General features: G+C 42.6%; 4 protein-coding genes across 14 annotated transcripts in view; 1 reads left to right on the plus strand and 3 right to left on the minus strand.

Annotated features, from left to right (window-relative positions):
- siz (Brefeldin-resistant Arf-GEF family protein schizo) overlaps positions 1-4,486 on the minus strand; it is a 34,637-nt gene extending 30,151 nt beyond the window's left edge. The window contains exon 1 of the mRNA XM_015175119.3: positions 3,764-4,486. Coding sequence (XP_015030605.1) covers positions 3,764-4,110 — 347 coding nt within the window. The 5' untranslated portion in view covers positions 4,111-4,486. The remainder of the gene's footprint in view (positions 1-3,763) is intronic.
- Positions 4,487-4,925: 439 nt separating this feature from the next.
- On the minus strand, positions 4,926-6,567 carry Polr3E (RNA polymerase III subunit E). The gene is made up of 2 exons (XM_002047724.4): positions 5,385-6,567; positions 4,926-5,318 (listed from the first exon to the last, which is right to left on the minus strand). The coding sequence occupies exons 1-2, from the start codon at positions 6,477-6,479 to the stop codon at positions 4,971-4,973; spliced, it is 1,443 nt and encodes a 480-aa protein (XP_002047760.1). The 5' UTR covers positions 6,480-6,567; the 3' UTR covers positions 4,926-4,970.
- Positions 6,568-7,239: 672 nt separating this feature from the next.
- Fit1 (Fermitin 1) lies at positions 7,240-10,721 on the minus strand. Of its 2 annotated transcripts, XM_015175115.3 has the most exons (3): positions 10,537-10,721; positions 10,056-10,447; positions 7,240-9,979 (listed from the first exon to the last, which is right to left on the minus strand). In XM_015175115.3, exon 3 carries the CDS (start codon positions 9,886-9,888, stop codon positions 7,741-7,743), a length of 2,148 nt encoding a protein of 715 aa, XP_015030601.1. In that variant the 5' UTR covers positions 9,889-9,979; positions 10,056-10,447; positions 10,537-10,721; the 3' UTR covers positions 7,240-7,740. The 2 variants fall into 2 exon arrangements, with proteins under 2 accessions (XP_015030601.1, XP_002047761.1); XM_002047725.4 differs by having other exon boundaries at positions 10,056-10,721.
- Positions 10,722-11,190: 469 nt separating this feature from the next.
- LOC6623231 (uncharacterized protein F09G8.5) lies at positions 11,191-19,315 on the plus strand. 10 transcript variants are annotated; one of them, XM_032434790.2, is made up of 11 exons: positions 11,191-11,738; positions 11,793-12,395; positions 13,090-13,155; positions 16,256-16,429; positions 16,501-16,807; positions 16,956-17,060; positions 17,469-17,543; positions 18,215-18,352; positions 18,415-18,668; positions 18,738-18,831; positions 18,900-19,315. In XM_032434790.2, exons 2-11 carry the CDS (start codon positions 12,316-12,318, stop codon positions 19,011-19,013), a joined length of 1,407 nt encoding a protein of 468 aa, XP_032290681.1. In that variant the 5' UTR covers positions 11,191-11,738; positions 11,793-12,315; the 3' UTR covers positions 19,014-19,315. The 10 variants fall into 10 exon arrangements, with proteins under 10 accessions (XP_032290681.1, XP_070064762.1, XP_032290682.1 ...); XM_070208661.1 differs by having other exon boundaries at positions 11,191-12,395; XM_032434791.2 differs by having other exon boundaries at positions 11,192-12,395; positions 18,427-18,668.
- The last annotated feature ends 241 nt before the right edge of the window (positions 19,316-19,556 follow it).

The following is a 19,556-nucleotide window of genomic DNA, read 5'->3' on the forward strand; positions in this document are numbered from 1 at the left end:
CAGGCGCGTGAAAAGAACAGAACAGAGGAGCAAGGGCTGAGGGGCGGGTCGATGATCGTGCAACTAGTTAAAGGCAGTGTTATGGCCATGTTGGCTTGTTGAACTGTCAAAGGCTCAGCCATGAATTGACAATCAAATGCTGCACGAGTCGGAAGTTGGCAGCGACGATAACGAGCTACATTTTTACAGTTACAGTTCAATTTACATGGCCATCAATCATCGTCAAAGCCGCGGCAGCTCAACATGACAAAACAGAAAGAAAGAAAAAAATAAGCAAAGTTTTACCAAATTGATTACACTGTGCGTTTTGTATAGTCCAAAAAGTAATCCGTTAAGACTGAAGACTTGAGCTGTGCGCTTGCCAAAGCGTTTTTGCCATGTGAAATTCGCATATGAAGGCCGCCAGCAACAACAACAACAACAACAGCAACTTTAACAACAACAACAACTTTAACAGCTCCAGACGCCAATGGCATTGTTTAATAAACATTTCAAAAATGATATAGCCAAGTGATTTTAATTATTATTCTTTGCTGCTTTGCTGCCGCTCGATGATCTCATTTTTCAATTGAAAACTTTGGCGGCTCATGTGAAAAGTTTTTGTTTATCGCATGCGTAATAAATACACATGTTTGTATGTGTATTTACGTGCTTGTATTGTAGTCTAGTCCGAAACAGTTGGACGGGGGTTGTATGGGGACTACCCAGGGCTCCCACAGACTCTCCAGACTCAGCAGAGCTGGCCATGCCACAGACCCTCTCTCCCCGGCACTCACCACCGCGAACAGTGCATGTCCATTTAGCATAAGTTTTAATTAAAGAATATACAACATTTGCAGCACGCATGTTTGAAAATTAGAAGCCACAGTCCAGCCCCCGGCAACAGCAAATGTTGCATGCAAATGAACAGAGCAGAGCAACGACTAAAACAATGAAGAGAACCAGGTAAGTCGGCTACGCCCTACTTTAAATACACTTTTCTTGACTTGTATTAGCAAGCGAAAATCTTTAAAATAATAATTTAAATTAATGAGATGTGTTTGTAAGAAGACCTTTTTTAGACAAGTTTGAGAGTTCTTTTATCGTTTTCAGGAAATCCACCCTGTTCGGTGAATTTGTTATTCATCCTTTCTCGTGGAAATAACATTTGTCAACGGAATGGCTTAGATTGTATTCCCAAAACGTTGTATTTAAATTGATAAAGCCAGTAAGAGCGGGATTTTAGTTATTTAATTACTTTATCTATGAATTAATATCATTTTATCTAACTAAGATCATGCAGTATGTGTCGGGCAAAGCCGGGTATTATCCCAGCTAATATAACATATATATGAAATTTAATTAATATGAGTTATCATATGTATGCGAAGTTACGTAATGAAACTGTTTATAGAACTCGCAAAGATCATAATTGCAGTAAAAATACACACTTCTATATACTCTATCTAATTAGGCGTTCATAAGCAATCGACTGCGAGCTGATGGCCATTTTTAACATTAGTTTGTGCTAAAAATCATTTTCATATGCTTTTCATTTAAATTCTTGGCATTATTTATAGGTGCTAAGTCGTGCTAAGACGCAAATGCTTAACAGTTGATTTTTCTGCAGTTCCAGTTATTTGGCACAGTTGTTGGACCCTTCACCTAGTTTAGACGCAGGTTGTTAGCTGGGCCACTATTAAATAGTCCGAAACCTTTGCTCATCCCTTTACCCTGCCAAACCCCCAATCCCACTCACCCTTTCTCTTACTCCCCCTCTCTCTGCCAGTCGTGATGACCAGCTTAAAAGGGGCGTATGAAATTAATAGACTCTCCAACTCACTTAATTATCTCACTCTGCAGACATTTTAAAATGGGCAAATGTGTTTTTTCTTCTGTTTTTTTTTTTTTTTTTTTGTATGCAGCCATTTTCATCGCAGACGAAGTTGTGCCTGCTACGAGCTGTAATTGTGTGCGTGTGCCTGTTGTTGTTGTTGTTGTTGCTTTTAGCTTTATTAGATGATGATAACTTGGCTAATGAGTTGTTGGACTGACAGCGGGACTGGGCGAAAAGCCAACGACATTGTGTATTGTGTTGGCTGGCCAAAAGACCAGCAGAGCCACAAGCAAATATAGCCACAAAAAAAAAAAAACGACAACAACTCATTTGAGCTGCCCGCGCATTTTCAGCGTTTTCATCTTGAGAATATTTATGCTTTTTGTTTTATTTCACGCTTTCGCGAAGGTGAACAGCGCAAAAATTTGAACAACAAAAAAAGAGAACATTTCATAAAGATCTGCTTAAGGTTAAGCGGGCAGCTATTAAGAAAGAAAAAACGGTTAGAGTTAACTGAACTAAACTGAACTGTGCTGAACACTTGCGCTTATTTGCTTAAATGGGTTCAAAGCAAACCCAAAGCATGCCAATTAACCCAAACCTTTGTATCTCTATCTATATCTGTATCTGTAGCCGTATCTGCCGTTGTATTTGTATCTGTATCTCAATGCCAATATGTGTCGCTGGGTCGTTGTCAATTTATCTTTGAGTACTTTGCGTGTTTGCATTGCATTTCTTGCGGACAGACACTAATTTTAATATGTACCCACATAGAGAGGGCGTAAAGGGGCGTGTACTTTTATTAACTAAACTATTCTGAACCGTTTGTAAACTAATAAACGTAATAATTAAATAATTAATAGAATGCTCAACATATTCAATAGTTGGTTTAAAAAAATTGTCAAAGAATATTAGTTTAAAATTGTTTACTTGAATTTAAATGTTAAATAAAAGTAATAAAATAATGGGAAAATCAAATTTGAGTGAATAAAATAGGAATTTTCGCAAATATGAGTTCCGTTCGATTGAAATCAAACTAATAAACTAACTGTTTTCTACTTTAGCTCTATCCCAGACAGGTGTATGGCTGTCATATTGTCCTAGCCAGAGGTATGTGGTAAAACCAGTTATGTTAATAATTCATATATATTTATTATAATAATAATAAGAAGTTAAGCTCTAACTTTGAAGCTTGTTGTATTTATGTCTCCCACTTTGGAATAGCTTTCTGATAAGCATTTAACCACGGTCACCTAATTTATGTATGATTTTAACTGATTGCGTAAATTAAACATGATATTTATAACACACACGATTTTAGAATTTTATCGTGCTTTTAGGTCAGGGCGACGTTTGTAGAGGCCCTTGGCACGGCCCCTGATCATCTCTAGGTGCAAGCAGTTGCCCCAAACTTGCCATTGAATTTCCGCTGTTGAATTCTTAGTTTGAAGTTTTTAGCCCGTTTATCAGCTATCGCTTGTGTATCTCTAGCGGCGCGTCGTGCTTATCAGCAAAGCGAATGTGATAAGGTGGGAGTTAGGTACACACACACAAGCAGACTCTTGTGTGTGTGTGTGTGTGTGATACAGAAAGAGCAAAGCAAACAAATGGGACTGCGATCGATAAGCGTAAAAGGTGAGGTAAAAAACATAACGAATGCGAGCAATGCGGTTGAGTCAGAGTTGCAAAAACAAATAATAAAACAGGCAAAAAATGATCGGGAGCTGGCACAATATTTTGGCCATCACTGTGAAACGCATACACAGGTAGCAAAAATATACGTGAAATGGGGTTGCAAAAACCAGAAGCAGAGCATGTTTAGCCCTGCAGCTGGGCCGTGAGGACATGACGCAGCGCTGACTCAGTCCCCACCACGCCCCTACTACTTAGCCCCTTAATATATATGCCTTAAGGCATAAAACAAGTGACATTTCTTATGCTACTCACCCTTCGTCCAAATCGAGCGGCAACCGCTTCAGCTCGGCCATGTCCAGCTCCAGGCGCAGATTGGAGACCTCGCAGAGCAGGCGATCGCGCTCGATGCTCAGCTCCTTCAGCCTGGCATGCAGCAGATTGTTCTCGTGCAGCAAGTCCTCAACATTGAATTTGATTTGAGTGGGCGGATGCACGGGACCGGGACAAAGCATGGAGCTGGCCATGAGCAGAGACTGTGTTGTTTGATGCAGCAGCAACTGTTGCTGCTGCTGCTGCTGCTGCTGTTGATGTTGGTGCTCTGGTGCAGCATCAGAGTCGCTGCGCTTGGGTGACAAGGTCTTGTGCTCGGCCTCCGACATTGTTTTAGTTGTATGGATGGAAACAAACTCGACTGCACTTCATGGACTAAAACAGAACATCGCGCCACGCAAACGCACTCGCGACCAGAAGAGGGAGATGGGAAAACAAAAAAAAACTACTTTGAATATGAAAAAGCGAACGAAAGAACTACACGACGCAAAGCGACGCCGCCGCAGTGTGCTTTGATTTGAACTTCACTGGATTCGCATTCGCGCACTGCACTTGGCGCACACTTTCTGGATAAATGCTTTTTTTAATTTATTAACTTATTGTTTCACTTGTGTCGATTGCTGTTAGACAACTCTTTTTGATTTTTGATTTTCATAACATGCGCGACCGACGTGCTACTTGTTCTTCGGACACCAAAACGAATGCATGAATACGGCGAACTGTGTGACCAAGCCTTTTTTGCTATAATATGCTGAGTGTTTTTTTAAAATATACCAAAAGAAATATACTGATTTGACGATTAATTTCTGTCTATCGTTTAGATTGCCATCTCTAAACCGATATTGGCGCCAAAATTTTCATGCAACTCATTGCAGCATATTTACCAAATCGGAGCTTATTTGTAGAATTAAATATGTGCTGTGTTCCAAAACAGTATATTGCTAGCATCAGTAACCTATAATGTTTTTCAATTGGGCAATTGGTTCACTGCGAACTAGCTCCAATTTGGCGCGCGTATGCACTAAAATGTTCTCTATAGGCAGGACAGGGTGGAATTACCAAGGTCCCATACTATTGTTCCTGCAAAGGAGCATTTCTTTTAGACTCCACTATTAAAATAGTATTTATAATAAAGAGAACTGAATTTTTCATTCTTTTTTTTTTTAATATCTGGAACTTTTTGGCGCTGCTACGCTTCTGTGGGAAGGTGCACCGCAGGCGGCGGCATCGCCATTGTCGTTTGCTGTTGTGATTCACTTTTTCGCGTAGATCGCTTGCGCACACGTTTCGTTTCCTTGGCCCAGTCCATTTCGTTGTACGATTGCTCCGTGGCGCGCCAATGCAACTCCTGGCGTTGAACTAACTCTACATGCTTTTGCTCAAACTCCTTGTCCGGCGGCAGCAGAAGTTCCCAACGTTTCGTCGCATTCACGCGTGCCACAGTACTCAGCACGTCCAAGGTCTCGGCGGGTGGCAACTGGGTGGCGGTCATTACCTGGTTGCGATACAGGCATGGGGTGCGCGAGAATCTGTAGAGCTGTGCGGTTAAATAAAGAGAAATTGTTAAAAAGGTTAATCTGGTAAATTATTGGTTGGGACATACTATATAATCTCTGGCACGTATCATTTGCTCCGCCGAGACTCCATTGGCATGTGATAGCATCTTTTCGGGATAGACCACCTCCGACTTGGGCACCCAGTTGCCGTGCAGCAGTATTCCCACTTGAGGAAGTAGCGCCAGCACTTTGTCGGCGTTGACATGCGGATCAATGTGTTCTGAGAGAATGTGCAGTATATCCGTAAACGAGAGTGTCTTGGCATCCTTGAGCAGCACGCGAAGCTGTTCCAGCAGCGGCATTGTCTTCAGCATTGCCTTGTTATAGACGGGCAGCACATTGGCCACATCTACCTGTTGGACATGCTCATCATGTGGCAGCAGCTTGTACAGATATTCGCTGGGCGGCAGAGACAGTGACTGATTGGCCTGATGGTTCGTGCTGTACAGCTTCTGTCGCTCGAGCTCTGCGGTGGGCGTACTCCTTGCATGCCAATAGCTCTCACACCAGGGCTCATCCACAATGCGCTGAACAAAGTTATCGTAGGTGCCGCGCTGCTCCTTGGTTTTCTTTGCAGCGGCGCCAGCGCCAGTGCCACGTGCGAATTTTACCGTTACTTGCTGCGCCACCTCCTCGTCGTCCACATCCTCCGTCTGCGCCTTTTGCTCTGCCTTGCGCCGCTTGTCCTCCTTGTCAAAATAATTGAGCGAGGGTCGCAGCTGTACAATGCTAGCCAGCGGCGACAGATGTAACTCCTTGTCCGTGTAGATGCCCACCACGTACTTGGAGATATCCGTCAAGGAGCGCGTGCTGGTGAACGCCTGCTTGTCCACGATGCCACGTTTGTAGGTAGGTCGTTCCGCGCCCTTGGGCGTGGCAGCGCCGTAGGTGTTCTTGCCATCGGCGGCTACCGCAAATTGCTCACCCTTGAAGCGGTCGTAGTGGTTAGACTCTATATTCAGACCGAAATCCACCTTGACCTCCTGTGTAAATGGTTTGACACAACAGTTGACAACAACGGCATCATCGTGATTTAGCAGTTGGGTTTTTGTGGGGTATTGAAATAAATACAAATTGTCCTGCAGGTTTTTGGATAGAAAGACTGGTATCTCCTCCACGATGGGGTCCTCTTCATCTTCCATTTAATTAAGGATTTAATACTTTAATTTGTTGTTAGCTGCCTGCTGTGCAGGAATCATGCGGCTCTGTCTACAGTGTGACCAAGTTTCAAAAGCAATAAAATACTAATTGATGTTAGGAATAATATAATGCAAACTTGCGATATATTCATATCGGTTTATTTATCGATACCTCTATACGCAAGTAGGCAATGTTGCCAGAAGCAGGAGACCTGTCGATTTATCGTAAGCTGTTTTGAAAAAATCCGTTGCCCGCGTAAAGTCAACAACTTTGAACAGTTTGTTCCCCAGGTTCAAGAGGTAATCCCTTATGGGCATTTTATAGCTGATGAAGTCACACTTAACATTTAATTGAATTAAATTCAAGCTGTTTCAGATTTGCATTCCACTTATGACCTTGCGCCAGACGACTGTGAGAAGTTGCCCCCGAGACAGCACACCCGTTTTTGAGCGTGCATAACTCATCAATCAAGCTCTGCATATCTACGTTTAAAGTCATGCAACTTGCGCATAATCTACTTTTATGGTAACTGCTGTGCATATATTGCCCCTTCCAATGAGTCGGTCGTCGACGGTGGCGACGGCTCGCTTATCAATTCAATTGAAATGTTATTAATAACAATTGCTGGCTTTATATTAAATGCTGTTGCATCAACACGGACTTGGACTCGCACGCCCCGCGATGAGTAATCGCAAATGCTGCTCAAGTTTCCAGTGGGTATCTCATCTGCTTGGTAACAGCGATTCGATAACAGAGACAATGTTCACTTTATACCATCATAAAAAACATAAAAAATAATTTATTTGCTTATTAATTTGTTTAATAAATATACAATATATAAAATTTCTGGTTAGTTTGCAAGCGTTTGCAAGGCCACTCGAAGGGTTTTGATTCCGGGTTGATAAAAAAAGAAGAGTAGTACAAAAAGACTGATTAACTACGTTAAAAATACACTGATAACGAGGCACATTAACAAGTTTTTTTTTTTGTTTTTTGTATTGTTTTAGTACACACATTGGACACGGACTTGACTTGGACGTGCCAGTTAAAATAAAAAGTGTTTCGCTTGAAGGCACAACGTGGATTCCGTTATAGATATTACATATTAGTCTAGATATTAACGTTGACAATAGAAGCCAATAGAAGCGAGGCTCTATTGCGTATATAACATTTACACACATAAATTATTTAATTCAGATAGACATTAAACATGCGACAGTTTGTGCTTGGCACTTGTAAGACGGAGGCCAACAAACGTCGAGCTTATGACCAGCCACCCGTCAATTTGTGGAACATTTCCTCGTTAAGCGTCTGGTTGTTCTCTTTGGAGCGCATGGACATAAAGATATAGCCGCCAATGAATTCGTGCACCACCTTACAGTCGGCGGATAGGCAAGAGAAGACGACGTTCTCATCGTGGAATTGAATCATCATGCACTTGATGCCCCAGTTAACGTTCCAGGCTTTCATTGTGTTGTAACGCCAGGTCTTCAGGTGATCGCCCGTATTCAGATCCATGCGCATGATCCGATTGTGCGCTACGCCCAGCAGCTCCTCCTTCTTGTGACCATCGAATTTAATGACGAATAGCGTGACACCAAAGTCAGGTAGCGATTGCCAAGCCTGTATGTACTTCAGTTTGGCTTCCATTAGCTGCAACTGGCGCACATTGGCGTGTGCCTCCAGGATACGTTGCACCGCCTTGCCGGAGAACTTGCGCAACATTTTGGGCGACAGATAATCGTTGGCGTCCACGACGCGCGGATTGATGTTCAATGGCGCCGCCTGTGCCTGCGGCTTTTGCATTTGGAGCAGCGAGCGTATGCTGCTTACCTCACTCTCGTAGCTGCTGTCGGCCAGCGAGCGTCCTTTGGCAGCCAGGCGACAGGCAGCCATCCATTTGGCATATTGTTCTTCATTCTCGCAGCGCACCCAGAATTCGCTGTTTGGTCCGTTGCGTCCCTCTGGCGAAACTTCCAGCCTTATTCCAAACTTGCCTTGGGCTAAATGTACATCGGGCGTTACCTCACATCCGCGCAAATTGATGGTAAAGCTGGGCGCACCTCGACGCGACTCCTCCTGCGATTTGTACAAGTGCAGATGCAGGTCGCGATACGTGAAGAAGTAGCGCTTGTAGCCCCTCAGCGTGAACAGCTGGGGCTTCAGGAAACGTAAATAGTCCGATAGCTCGGGTATGCGTGTTATGTTGCCCGAATCGGTTCCTGCATTTGGACCCTCCAGTGTGATTTGCAGCTCGTTGAGCGCCGAGTCGATGTCGTCGTCAGCGCCGTTCTTTTGGTTTGAGCTATCAACGCCGGAATCAATGCCGGGAGGATGCAAATCCGTTTGATAATTGACTTGAAATTGCAGCGCAGCAAACATCAGTGTCTCCTCCTCGGTGCAGTCCAGCTCTTCGTTGAGTATAGACCATTTTGCCTGCTCGTAGAGCTGATTGATGCGCACCTGATCGTACTTTGGATTCAAATCGAAGAACGTGTAGTACTTGAAGCGCAAGCAGAGCGTATCAAATTCACGCACACCCTGCTCCATGATGGACAGCGATGAATCCAGCCAACCGACGTTCAGGCGCGCCTTTTGCACCAGCGTCTTGGGCCGCACAAGGCGAGCGCGCACATCGGGACTGGGCGAGCGTGGTGAGACGGCCAAATTCTCCTGCAAATCGCCAAAAATTGAACCAGAGTCATAGGCGACATAGCCATTGTGGCTGTTGTTATGCTTCCAAGTGCCTGTTGGTGAGCTGATGGGCGTGCCAGGCGCAGTGGCCGAACGCCGGGGCGTCGTTGCATATGGAGATGTCGGTGCGCACAGCAGATTGCCGTTGCCATGTGATCGATCCAGGCTGCCATTGCTGCCATTATAGGCATTCGTAATGGGCACAAAGGAGTTGGTGTCCGCCGCAGGTTGCACGTAGGCGGTGCCATTGGCCTCTGCTACGGGTATCATCTTTTGCGGCAACTTGGAGAAGTTCTTCTTTAGATGCTCCTGCTCAACGGGCTTACACAACGATAACTCCTCCGGGTAGCGTATATCTAGATCTTTGCATAGATTTACCACAGCGCCAAATGTTTTGATTGAGAAATTCACACGATAATCTAGATAACGTAAGTCCGGCATCTGCACACGCAGCGTTTTGTGCATGGGCGTGAAATAGAGAAATGAATCGGATTGTACGCCCGCCTGGTCAAGGGTGGAGCGCGTGCGCGTTAGCCAAATATTTTTAGCGGGCCACCAGAGCGCATGATCAGACCAATCCTTGGGCATCTCTGGATCGACCAGCTGCAGCATGACGCCGCCAATGTGCTGGTCACCGCGCACACGCAACGTTTTCTCCACCTGCAGATCTGTGATAAGTATCCGCAGGTTCCAGGTGTTTTCGCCCACATGAATCATCTTGCCACTGTTTTCCTATTTTAGGCGTATTGCCAGCACTCATACACACAAACACGCACACAAGCAAGAACTTGGGCGACTGGGCCAATATCTAGAAACGAATAGCGAACAGGGAAATCATTTGATTTTTGAATAAAGCTGCTCAAATGATGACGTAATCGACCTACGTTCGTTCTATCTTGGGCCTTCTATCCAATATGCGAACTGTTTTTGCAATACATACAAAGCAAAACGAGAATATGGTGTTGCTGCTGGCGCCCTTATCTCGCCAGATGTTTGCTTTGGCTCGCACAGCTCCAGCTCCAGTTCCAGCTCCACTTCTAATGGCCGTTCGCTCAACGGGCCTGAATTGTTTTTTTTTGTTTCCCTCTTCCCTGTCACAGTAAATGCTCAAGGTTATCGTTAGCGTTCTTTCCGAGGAGGTGGAGACGTCGTTGTCGTCCCACGGCACAACAAATACTAATGAATGCTGCAAAATTCCACACACATTCGAGCGACAGTGACCGCGACGGCAACGGCAACGACGAGCAAATCGTGAACAAAGCCCAAACGCCAGCAGCTACGCGAGATACGAGAGAGAAATTAATTCATAAATAAATCAGCACGAAACGGCGACGACGCGACGTGTTTTCGGTTAACTTTGCTTACAACTTGTATCTGGCAATGTGTATGTTTGCTTTTGGCTTGTTTATTTAGCTATATACAACGTATATTTGGCAATTTGTATTGCCCAGCTTCTTTAATGCGACGCTTAATATCGTTAATTTATTTTTAGAATATTTTTCACGTTCGTCATCAGCCTTCGTCTGTCGCTACGGTCGAGTGCAGACTATTTTGGTTATCGATTGCGCAGCTATTGCTGATCATGACGATAGTATCGTTAAAAAAATTCTAATTTAATATGATTCAGTTTCGCTATTTTGCGTTGATAAACAACTAAAAATAAAACGTATGTATATATTAATAATATAGATTAGTGTTGAATAAAACTGTTCAAAATGATTTGTTTTTTTTTTTATATATATATATATCGACACATAGTCAACTCTTTTTGGGCATCGATATATCGATAAGCCGCCACAAACCTGCGCGGATTTTGTTGCTGCTTGCAATTTACCAATCAAAATTACAATTACATTTTGTCAAGACAGTTTTCAAGATGAAATTAAGTTTGTGCTTAACTTTTAAGTAATACACATGTTGGACGTACACGGCAGCGATTGCCATTGACACTGCCACGCACGCACACATGCCAACCCTCATTGCCTTTCGCACAACATTCGTAAACAAACACAATGAAAGCTCCCGTTCAGCCCCAAAGCGCCAGTCGATGCGGCGCTGTCTCTTCGAGCGCACGTATTACAGAAAGTATCTCTCAGATACCCAAACGTCGACTTTGGTGCGCGCCGTACGCCATCTCGCTCTAACGCACGTAGCCAGTCAATACGAATACCTGTAAACGAGCGCGCCAGTCTATGGGTGTGTGCGAGTGTTTGTGTGAAAAGTCAGCTAGGAAAATTGTGCATGAAAAATCGGAAAATCGTTGTTAAAACAACATCACAACACAGGCAATGAAACAAAGATAGCGTATTCAATTTGTGTCAAATAACAAAACTCGAACATTGCACAAACTAATATATCAGATGTATACTAATTTATATATATATATTTCGACATCAAGTTGTATATTCATTTAACAGACGAAAAATCGATCCAAGCGATGCGAAACAACCAAAATTTTAAGTCTTTACTGGCAAAAGGAGTACATATATCATAAAATATATATAAAACTAAACGGCTAATTTCATTAGTAAAAGTTGTGCAGACAAACGGGAAGAAAGAGAAATACAGTGAGCGACTAAAAAAAAAGTAAATTACGTTAATAGTTTAAAAACGCGCAATAGTCTAAAGCAACAGACGCTGCAATACGATAAAAACAAAAAAAAAAGCAACAACAACAGCAGAAGCAACAAGGCGCTTAGTCATCCGTGTGAGTTACGCCAGCGCAGTTCCAGCTTTCTGGTAGTACATAGTGCAAGGCACTGTTTGTACCTGTTCCATTTGCCAGATACAAAACGCTGCGCAGGAACTTGTGAATGTTAATAATTGCAGCTCGCCTACGCAAGACGACTACGCCACGCTGCTGATTTCAATAATAGTAGCAACAACAATAATTATCGTAGTAACCTGTTGTATACATTTGTTGTTCACCTTTCGTTGTCTAAAAACGGTCAATTCTAAACACACAAACAGACACACAAGCCGAACGAGAGAGAGAGAGAGAGAGAGAGGGAGAATCAAAATTCAGTTTACATACAAAACATACATACAAAATCAAACCCCGGGGCACACCTGTTTGCAGCCACTGTACTCAAATAGTATTCACATCGTTTGCTATTTAGTGGACAACAGAATTGAATTGTTAAAATGTCGCGTCTAACGGAGGAAATGGTGATTGCGCGTGCCAAGCAATCGGATCTGGGCTTAATCAAGAAACTAAATTGCTGGTAAGTTGAGCGCATTAATTGTTAGCCCATTGGCTGCAGTGAAAGCCTAGCAAAAGTGCCCATGATCTGGGAGATCTGCCCACTTGGGCGCTTTCACAACACCTCCAGCCTGTCTGACCCGAATCCCTCGATTGACAGCAGCCATCTAGCAGCTCTCAACCAGTTTGGCCCACGTTGTCCATTTTGCCTGGCTGCCTGCCTATCTGTGCCAAAGCACGGCACCCCAAGGGGGTTAAGTGGCAAACGGCTTAGAACTTTGAAGCCTTTTGCTAGTGGTGCTAGTAATGCGCTTCAAGGATCTTATGGCTGGAAAGGCATTTGAAATCGGCGTCCTTAAATTTATCTTTTATTGAAAGAGCTTAGAGGTACATCTTCTCTCAAATGTATCTAATGGTTGATTTTATCCGAATTCGTCGGCTTATTATTCTTAAAATTGATGGTTATTTGACCAAAATGTTTCATATCAAAATCTTTGTCTAAGCAACGACCTCGAACTTGACTTTGTATCCGTATTTTATCCGCTATGGAGCATAAAAGTTCTAAAAAGACTTTCTTAAAATAATTTTATCTAAATGCGATTGATTTCGTTATTGTATCCGCATTTTATACGTAAATGTCAACTGCTATTATAAAGTCATTATTGTATCATCTTTATTTTTGATATTTTATTTGAATTCCTTTCTTCTCTTTATAGGGGCAGTGATCTCAGCGATGTTAATATAATCAAACGCATGCGTGGTGTTGAGGTTTTGGCGCTTAGGTAAGTCTCTTATTTCTCTATATTTTATCCAATTTGGGAATGTTATAGATCAGACAAGCTAATTTCCTGTGCTGCGCTTTCATTGATTTCAAATTCAATTAACCGCCCTCCGCATTTGAAAAAAACTTTTCATTGTGGGAGTGTTAGAGAGAGAGAAAGGTATCTGGGCGTAAGTTTCTAACCGTCAGATACTTGTGCTCAAATGATGTCATTCGCACAGCGAGAGGCAACGGCATCATCATTCGCAAGCAAGCGAAAAAACTTTTGAACGCTCAAGCGCGTAATTAATGCAAAAAGCAGCAACAATAGTAAACAGCAACAGCAACAGCAACAACATCAACATGAAACATAACAAAAGTCGTGGGAGCACCAAAATTGGCAACAGCGACTTGCTGCTTTGTAGGTTTTCAGTCTTGCGTCCAGCGAATGCCCAGTACATTCGCGTGGGCCTCAGCGCCGCAGCAGCAGAGTGCGTAGGGGGCATAGCGCACTTGCTGCTGCTACAGATACAAGATACAAGATACAAGATACAATATATTCGCACACAGATACAATGGCACATAACATATACAAGTGCGCTTGCATGTAGGTGATGATTATGTGAAGTATCTTTAAGTTTTCTTCTGTGCACGTTGTTGTTGTTATTGCTGCTGTTGCCTTGTAGATTGCGGCCTTTTAAGGCAAACATCATTGTTTTGACTGTCAAGGTCGTTGCGATCGATTTGCAAGCCAACTGTCTGTCATATGGACAACATATTGCACAACTTAAAATGTATATATCAAGCTTAATAATGTGTTTTTTATGTGCCAGCCTTATAAGAACCGAACAGAGCGAGGCTTTGCAATAAACTTGTGGCAAGCATATGGTTTATAATCGGCCCAAAGGCAAATGTACAGGAAAAGAGAATCAAGTTTACTAACTTTAAAGATTTTAAGATGAGTAGGAGTAGTTTTCCTCCTTAGTGTAGGCAGCCGTCATATCGTATTATATATATATACATATATACTTTTAATCAGGTTGCCAAAGCTTAGTCGATTTGTCATGCCTATAAATCTGTGTTTGCTTTTATTTAAAGTATCTCAATAATTTAACTTGCCTTTTTGTTGCTAGCAGAACGTGCATATATCATTGTGGGTACAATTGAAAACAATCACGTATCTGTCATACAAACGATAGCTCAAAAATAGTTTCTTTGAAGTACAAATTGTTTGGCTTCTTTGGATAATACAATTGACTTTTATATATAATATCATAGAGAGGATTAATCTTATGATTATTTCTGTCATGAGTCAATACAAATATTATATTGTATCTGTTGTGTCTGCAAGGCTATTTACTCTGCGGCATCTATTCTTTCTTGTAGAAATCTCATTTGCATTTTATATTTCAGATACATTTACATTCGAGTCACCTGCTCGGCTCTCACTCCTATTGTTATATCTCTACGAAACACGTTTCCATATTATAGAATTTAAAAGCTTTCAGTTGTAACCTACTTAATCGCTATCAAAGTGCTAATTGACACACTCGAGGGAACTTTATGTATTAAACTTATCAGTCGATAGATAAGCAAAGTCTTGGGACACGCCTTGACCCAATCGTTGCATTAAACTAGGAAACCCTTTTAGTTGCATGTGACTGAGCAGGCTTTACAAACATTTTGTTATGCCCACTTTGTTTGCCATTTCGGGGCGACTCCATGGAGTCGTGAGAGTTGTTTAGATTGTTGTGCTAGGCTATGGCAGGCGTGGGTCGTCGCCGCCGCCAGGCTGTCAGCTTGGAGCTGGAGTCGACTATCCATAAATCTGTTGTTGCCCCCACGTTGTATATTCAAGCATTACTCATTCGCCTGGGTTGCATGATTGGATTGTTTACTATAAGAAAACTTTGTATTGATTTGCATTGCGTGCCGTTGGCACTTAGCTGGATTCCCTTAATACTTGGCCCCTGTTCCGGCTACTTGAAAACCAAGTGCCAACCTTGAAAGACATTGATAACTCTAATGTGGCGCTAACTATGCATATTAGTATTGCACTTTGGTTTATGGTTTCCTTTGAGTATCGTGTGCCAGTTTCTGACTGACTCTATAAATAGGTTTGTTGGAATTACAGCGCCTCCAAAAAAAAAAAACAAGAGAAGAAAACTTGCCATGGCAATGCACCCGTGTGCCATTTACAAACGGGATAGGTATCGGGTCTGCTAAGTTTAGAAGCGTCTGCTGTGGTTTTATTTTTATACTTATACATTCTAGTTGCTGTGGCTTCAATTGCCCGAGGCTCTTGCAAGAAGTCACACAGCTATCAGTTGTTATCTTATCGCATAGCAAGCGGCAAGCAACAGCTAAAAAAAGAAACAATCAAAGCACGCGCAACGCCGCCGAATCGTCAATATTATCGTTAGTAATCAGCGTTGGAAAAAGTGCGAAATAACAATGAAAATTGGCGCTGAAACTGCGAACTGACCTAGACGATGACTATCTTCCAATGACAAACGACGACAACAACGACAACAATGATATTAATGATATTATTGCCCAGCTGGCAAAGAGCTCAATATGCCATATTCTCTGGTAGCTCTAACGGTACACATTAAGAACCTTTTAAAGAAAGTTGACTGCACGGAGTTAATGACCTCTTCCAGCAGCCGCTTGGCTACCAAATCTTTTGTGTCTTTTGTGTGGCCGCCGCCTCAGCATAACTTTAAAATGATTCATGGCACTTAACCGGAGCGTCTTTGTCACTTAACAAGGAAACAAACCACACTGAAAGAAAAGAATGACTATGACAATGTTAGAATGTTCTGGTGCAGTTGTAACTGCTATTCACCTATTTCTTTTAAAGTAGATTTCTTACATACGATATAAAATATCTTGAATTTGATTAACCACATTCAATATCGTATGCATTTGCATTTAAGCCTCTGTTATCCGTGAGGTTCGGCACCAAGCTTATTACGGATAATTGAAAATCCCTGTTAAACGAGCTCGCATATGAGTGCAAATGTTAATATTTTTAATTGTTTTATACCGCTGTAAACCGTCGTTTACCTATATTATCCGTAAGCTAATCTTTATAAGTCAAAATTGTAATTTCTTTGCAGCGTCAATAAGATCAGCACTTTGGCACCCTTTGAAGACTGCACTAAACTACAGGAGCTGTATTTACGTAAAAACAATATTCAAAATATCAATGAAATTGGTTACCTACAAAACTTACCGGCGCTCAAATATCTGTGGCTAGAGGAGAATCCATGCTGCGAGCGTGCGGGACCAAAGTAAGTATTGTGAGATGTGCGTTTGGTATGGAAAGTAGACAGTTAACACCTACTGTATCTGTGAACTGCAGCTATCGGGCGATGGTGCTACGCGCATTGCCCAACCTAAAGAAGCTCGACAATGTGGAGGTCACTCAGGAGGAGTTGGACGATGCCCTACGCAACAGCAGCTCTCAAATGGCTGAGGAGGATGTCTATGAGGATGCCTACGAGGCCAGGCAGCAGCAGCAGCAGCAGCAACAGCAGCGCACATCTCCCCAGCAAATACAACAGCAGCAGGCGCAGCCGCCAAGCTATCCACAGCACTCACCGCAACAGCCATCACCACAACAGCAACCACAGCTAACACAGAGGGGCAGTCCGAGTCCCATGAAAGAGGTAACTGAATTCCAATGCTGTTCGACAAATCTCAGTCACATTGAGTGGGCTGTCTAACACACTGACTTACTCACAACACGCCCCTTAATTTTGGTTCTAATAACGCCTGGCATTTAACAAAGCATATTTTTTCCTAATTATTAACAAGCCGCCACAATTAGCAAGTCCGCTTGCTAACAACAGCGATGGAACCAATGTCAGCGATTTATATAGCAATCAATTGCAAAACTCAATGCCCCCAACACCCACAAAGGTAAACAAACGAATAGTTTCGGGCCGAGCTGTTTATGACTGGCCCTAATTGAGTTCTGCGGCAGACGGGGAGTGAGATAAATTAGCGTGGTTCTCGGGGGAGTAACCGATAATAGAATTCAAATTAATTAAAATAATATATTAAATGAGCTGGAAACTGGGAAATATTCTTGACTAAGCCTAGCATAGTATGATATTTTTTAAATAAAAAGGTTGACTTGGTTGATTGTTGTTATATTAGCATTGGTTCAGTGTTGCATAACGCATTATACATCATGGGAATAAAACCCCACTTTTCATAGTAGTTGGGTCCGCTGAAATATGCTATTCTTTTAGACAGTGACTAAAAAGAGTAGAAGAGTATACACACTAACAAATTTGGCTTTCCACATTCTTAACTATTTCCCAGGAACCCGCGCACCCGCCATCGCCCAAATATAATAACATTAATAAAGAGCAACGCACTTCCTTTCATCAATATGATGTAAGATCCTCATACTATCAAGCAGCCTAGCAAATCAGCCAACCATTTTACCATTTATATTATAATGATGAGCTTGTTGCCGAGCCTAGTCAACGTGTAGCTAGTTGGGTTTTTTGGGCGTGTACACGTCACACTTGAGCCCTCAGCCCTATTGGACGCCGTGTTACGCGTGAACGAGTCACGCGATGTGGCACTGGCATGGTTAAGGTTCTTCAGTTATTCACTTCCAGCCAGCCAGCCATCCACTCGGCCCATTGTCGGGCGAGGGCTTGGGTTTCTGGGTTAAGTCGTGCCGCAACAGCAACATTTGACTTTGAGCGAATGGCGAGCAGAGAGAAACTGAAACCGAGACAAGAAGAGAAACATGACTAGTTCATAAAATAGGTCATTATGTATTCAACAAGCAATCTCACAAGAAATGAAAGAATAATAAAAAGGGGTTAGACCCCCGGCCCTAAGCACATTTTGGAGATTTAAATGTTTTTAGACTCTGCAGCGCTTGGCAACGGCAACGGCAACAAGCTTAGCATTTTTTGAAATGCGAGATGGTCTGGTATTCAAGTGGCAGGCAACATAACTAACAAATTCTTTGTGCTCCTCTCCCACAACTAAAAAAAACGCACCACAACACTAACCAACACAACAACGATAACGATAACCACATCGATTAGCACTCGCCGGGCTCTGATCAGGAGAGTCCACATGTTGGCTACAGAGAGACGCGTCCAACGCCCCTCCCGCCTAGCATATCCTCACACTCGATGAAGGTAAACATCGCAATAAAAAAGACGAATGGATGGAGAAGGATGGTAGACATTAAGCCAGAATAGTTACGCGTTTTAATTATGGTATTCCTTCCTTTCCCATACAGGAATACTATCAGTCGGATCGGGCAACTTATCCGGCGCATTATCGTCACAGTCAAACCGATCTAACGGAATGGGAGGAGCATCAGCACCAAGCACCACAGGTGCATCACAATCCATACGGCAGCCAAATGCAGCTGCATTATCCGCAGCGACGCAGCGCGGGCCCCGAGACCGGAGCCGAGCGTTACGCTTATCGGAATGGAAGTGCTCGGGAGAATGGCGGAGATTGGGAGGTCGAGGAACGCACCAGATCTAGGTAAGCTCAGCTGATAATCTCAGTGAATCGTAAAGCACTTTGTAATCAACAACTTTTTATTTTATGCAGGCGCCCCGAGGGTCGCTACAGTGATGCGGTTAGCACAGTTTCGGCCACCGTCATGAATCATTTTGCAGGCTGTCATCGACGGCCCGTCAATCGAGTGAGTAACTAAATATGAACCGTTGAGATACTTGTATATTAACTGAATCTACATCTCTGCCTTGCCAGAACTCCAATTTACTGTCTGCCACATTGTGCCTGGTCAAAGAACTGGACTACGGCAGCCTAGAGGTATTGGAACACGCTGTGCGCTGTCGCATTGACGAATTGGCGGGCGAATGATGAAGACGTGTATCTAATCGCATGTCGATTAGCTAATACACCTAATGGTCTTGGTAGACCTCAGAGTAGAAATACCAGTTGGAGGATAGTTGGTAAACTTAACTCAAAGACCAGACAAAAAGACACTCAGCAATATAATGACTCGAAATTTTCTACTAACAACTTAACGAATTACAACAACAAATATTTAAACTAAACTTGCCAATTGTAACTGTAATAATGTTAACTTTTATATGCGTCGGATAAGCAACAATTTTTGCTAAATGAAATATACGTATATGTGAGATATACAACGTACGTAACATATGCATATGATAATTATTACACATTGTATAATCTAATCAAGAATTTATACGCTACCTTTAAATAATTTGATCGTTATCCTAGCGTATTTAGTTTAATCTTATTTTCTACACTCGGCATTGCAAATGTGTTAAATTAGCAATGTAACAAATGAAAAAATCGTAAAAACATTTAATGCCACACTAGCCTTATTTTGTACTTAACAAGTAAAAAGAAACTCACGTCTAAGGCGTAAAGCAC

The sequence above is a fragment of the Drosophila virilis genome, chromosome 3 (assembly GCF_030788295.1).
Source record: "Drosophila virilis strain 15010-1051.87 chromosome 3, Dvir_AGI_RSII-ME, whole genome shotgun sequence".
In the NCBI taxonomy this organism is placed as follows: Eukaryota; Metazoa; Arthropoda; class Insecta; order Diptera; family Drosophilidae; genus Drosophila; species Drosophila virilis.

Excerpts from the sequence above, each read along its gene's own strand:
- Fit1 (XM_015175115.3), bottom strand. The coding sequence starts at position 9,888 with ATGATTCATGTGGGCGAAAACACCTGGAACCTGCGGATACTTATCACA.
- LOC6623231 (XM_070208661.1), top strand. The coding sequence starts at position 12,316 with ATGTCGCGTCTAACGGAGGAAATGGTGATTGCGCGTGCCAAGCAATCG. Across the intron at positions 12,396-13,089 it reads ATCAAGAAACTAAATTGCTG|GGGCAGTGATCTCAGCGATG; the intron begins GTAAGTTGAGCG and ends TTCTCTTTATAG. Across the intron at positions 13,156-16,255 it reads GTTGAGGTTTTGGCGCTTAG|CGTCAATAAGATCAGCACTT; the intron begins GTAAGTCTCTTA and ends ATTTCTTTGCAG.
- Polr3E (XM_002047724.4), bottom strand. The coding sequence starts at position 6,479 with ATGGAAGATGAAGAGGACCCCATCGTGGAGGAGATACCAGTCTTTCTA. Across the intron at positions 5,319-5,384 it reads TACGTGCCAGAGATTATATA|CTCTACAGATTCTCGCGCAC; the intron begins GTATGTCCCAAC and ends TTAACCGCACAG.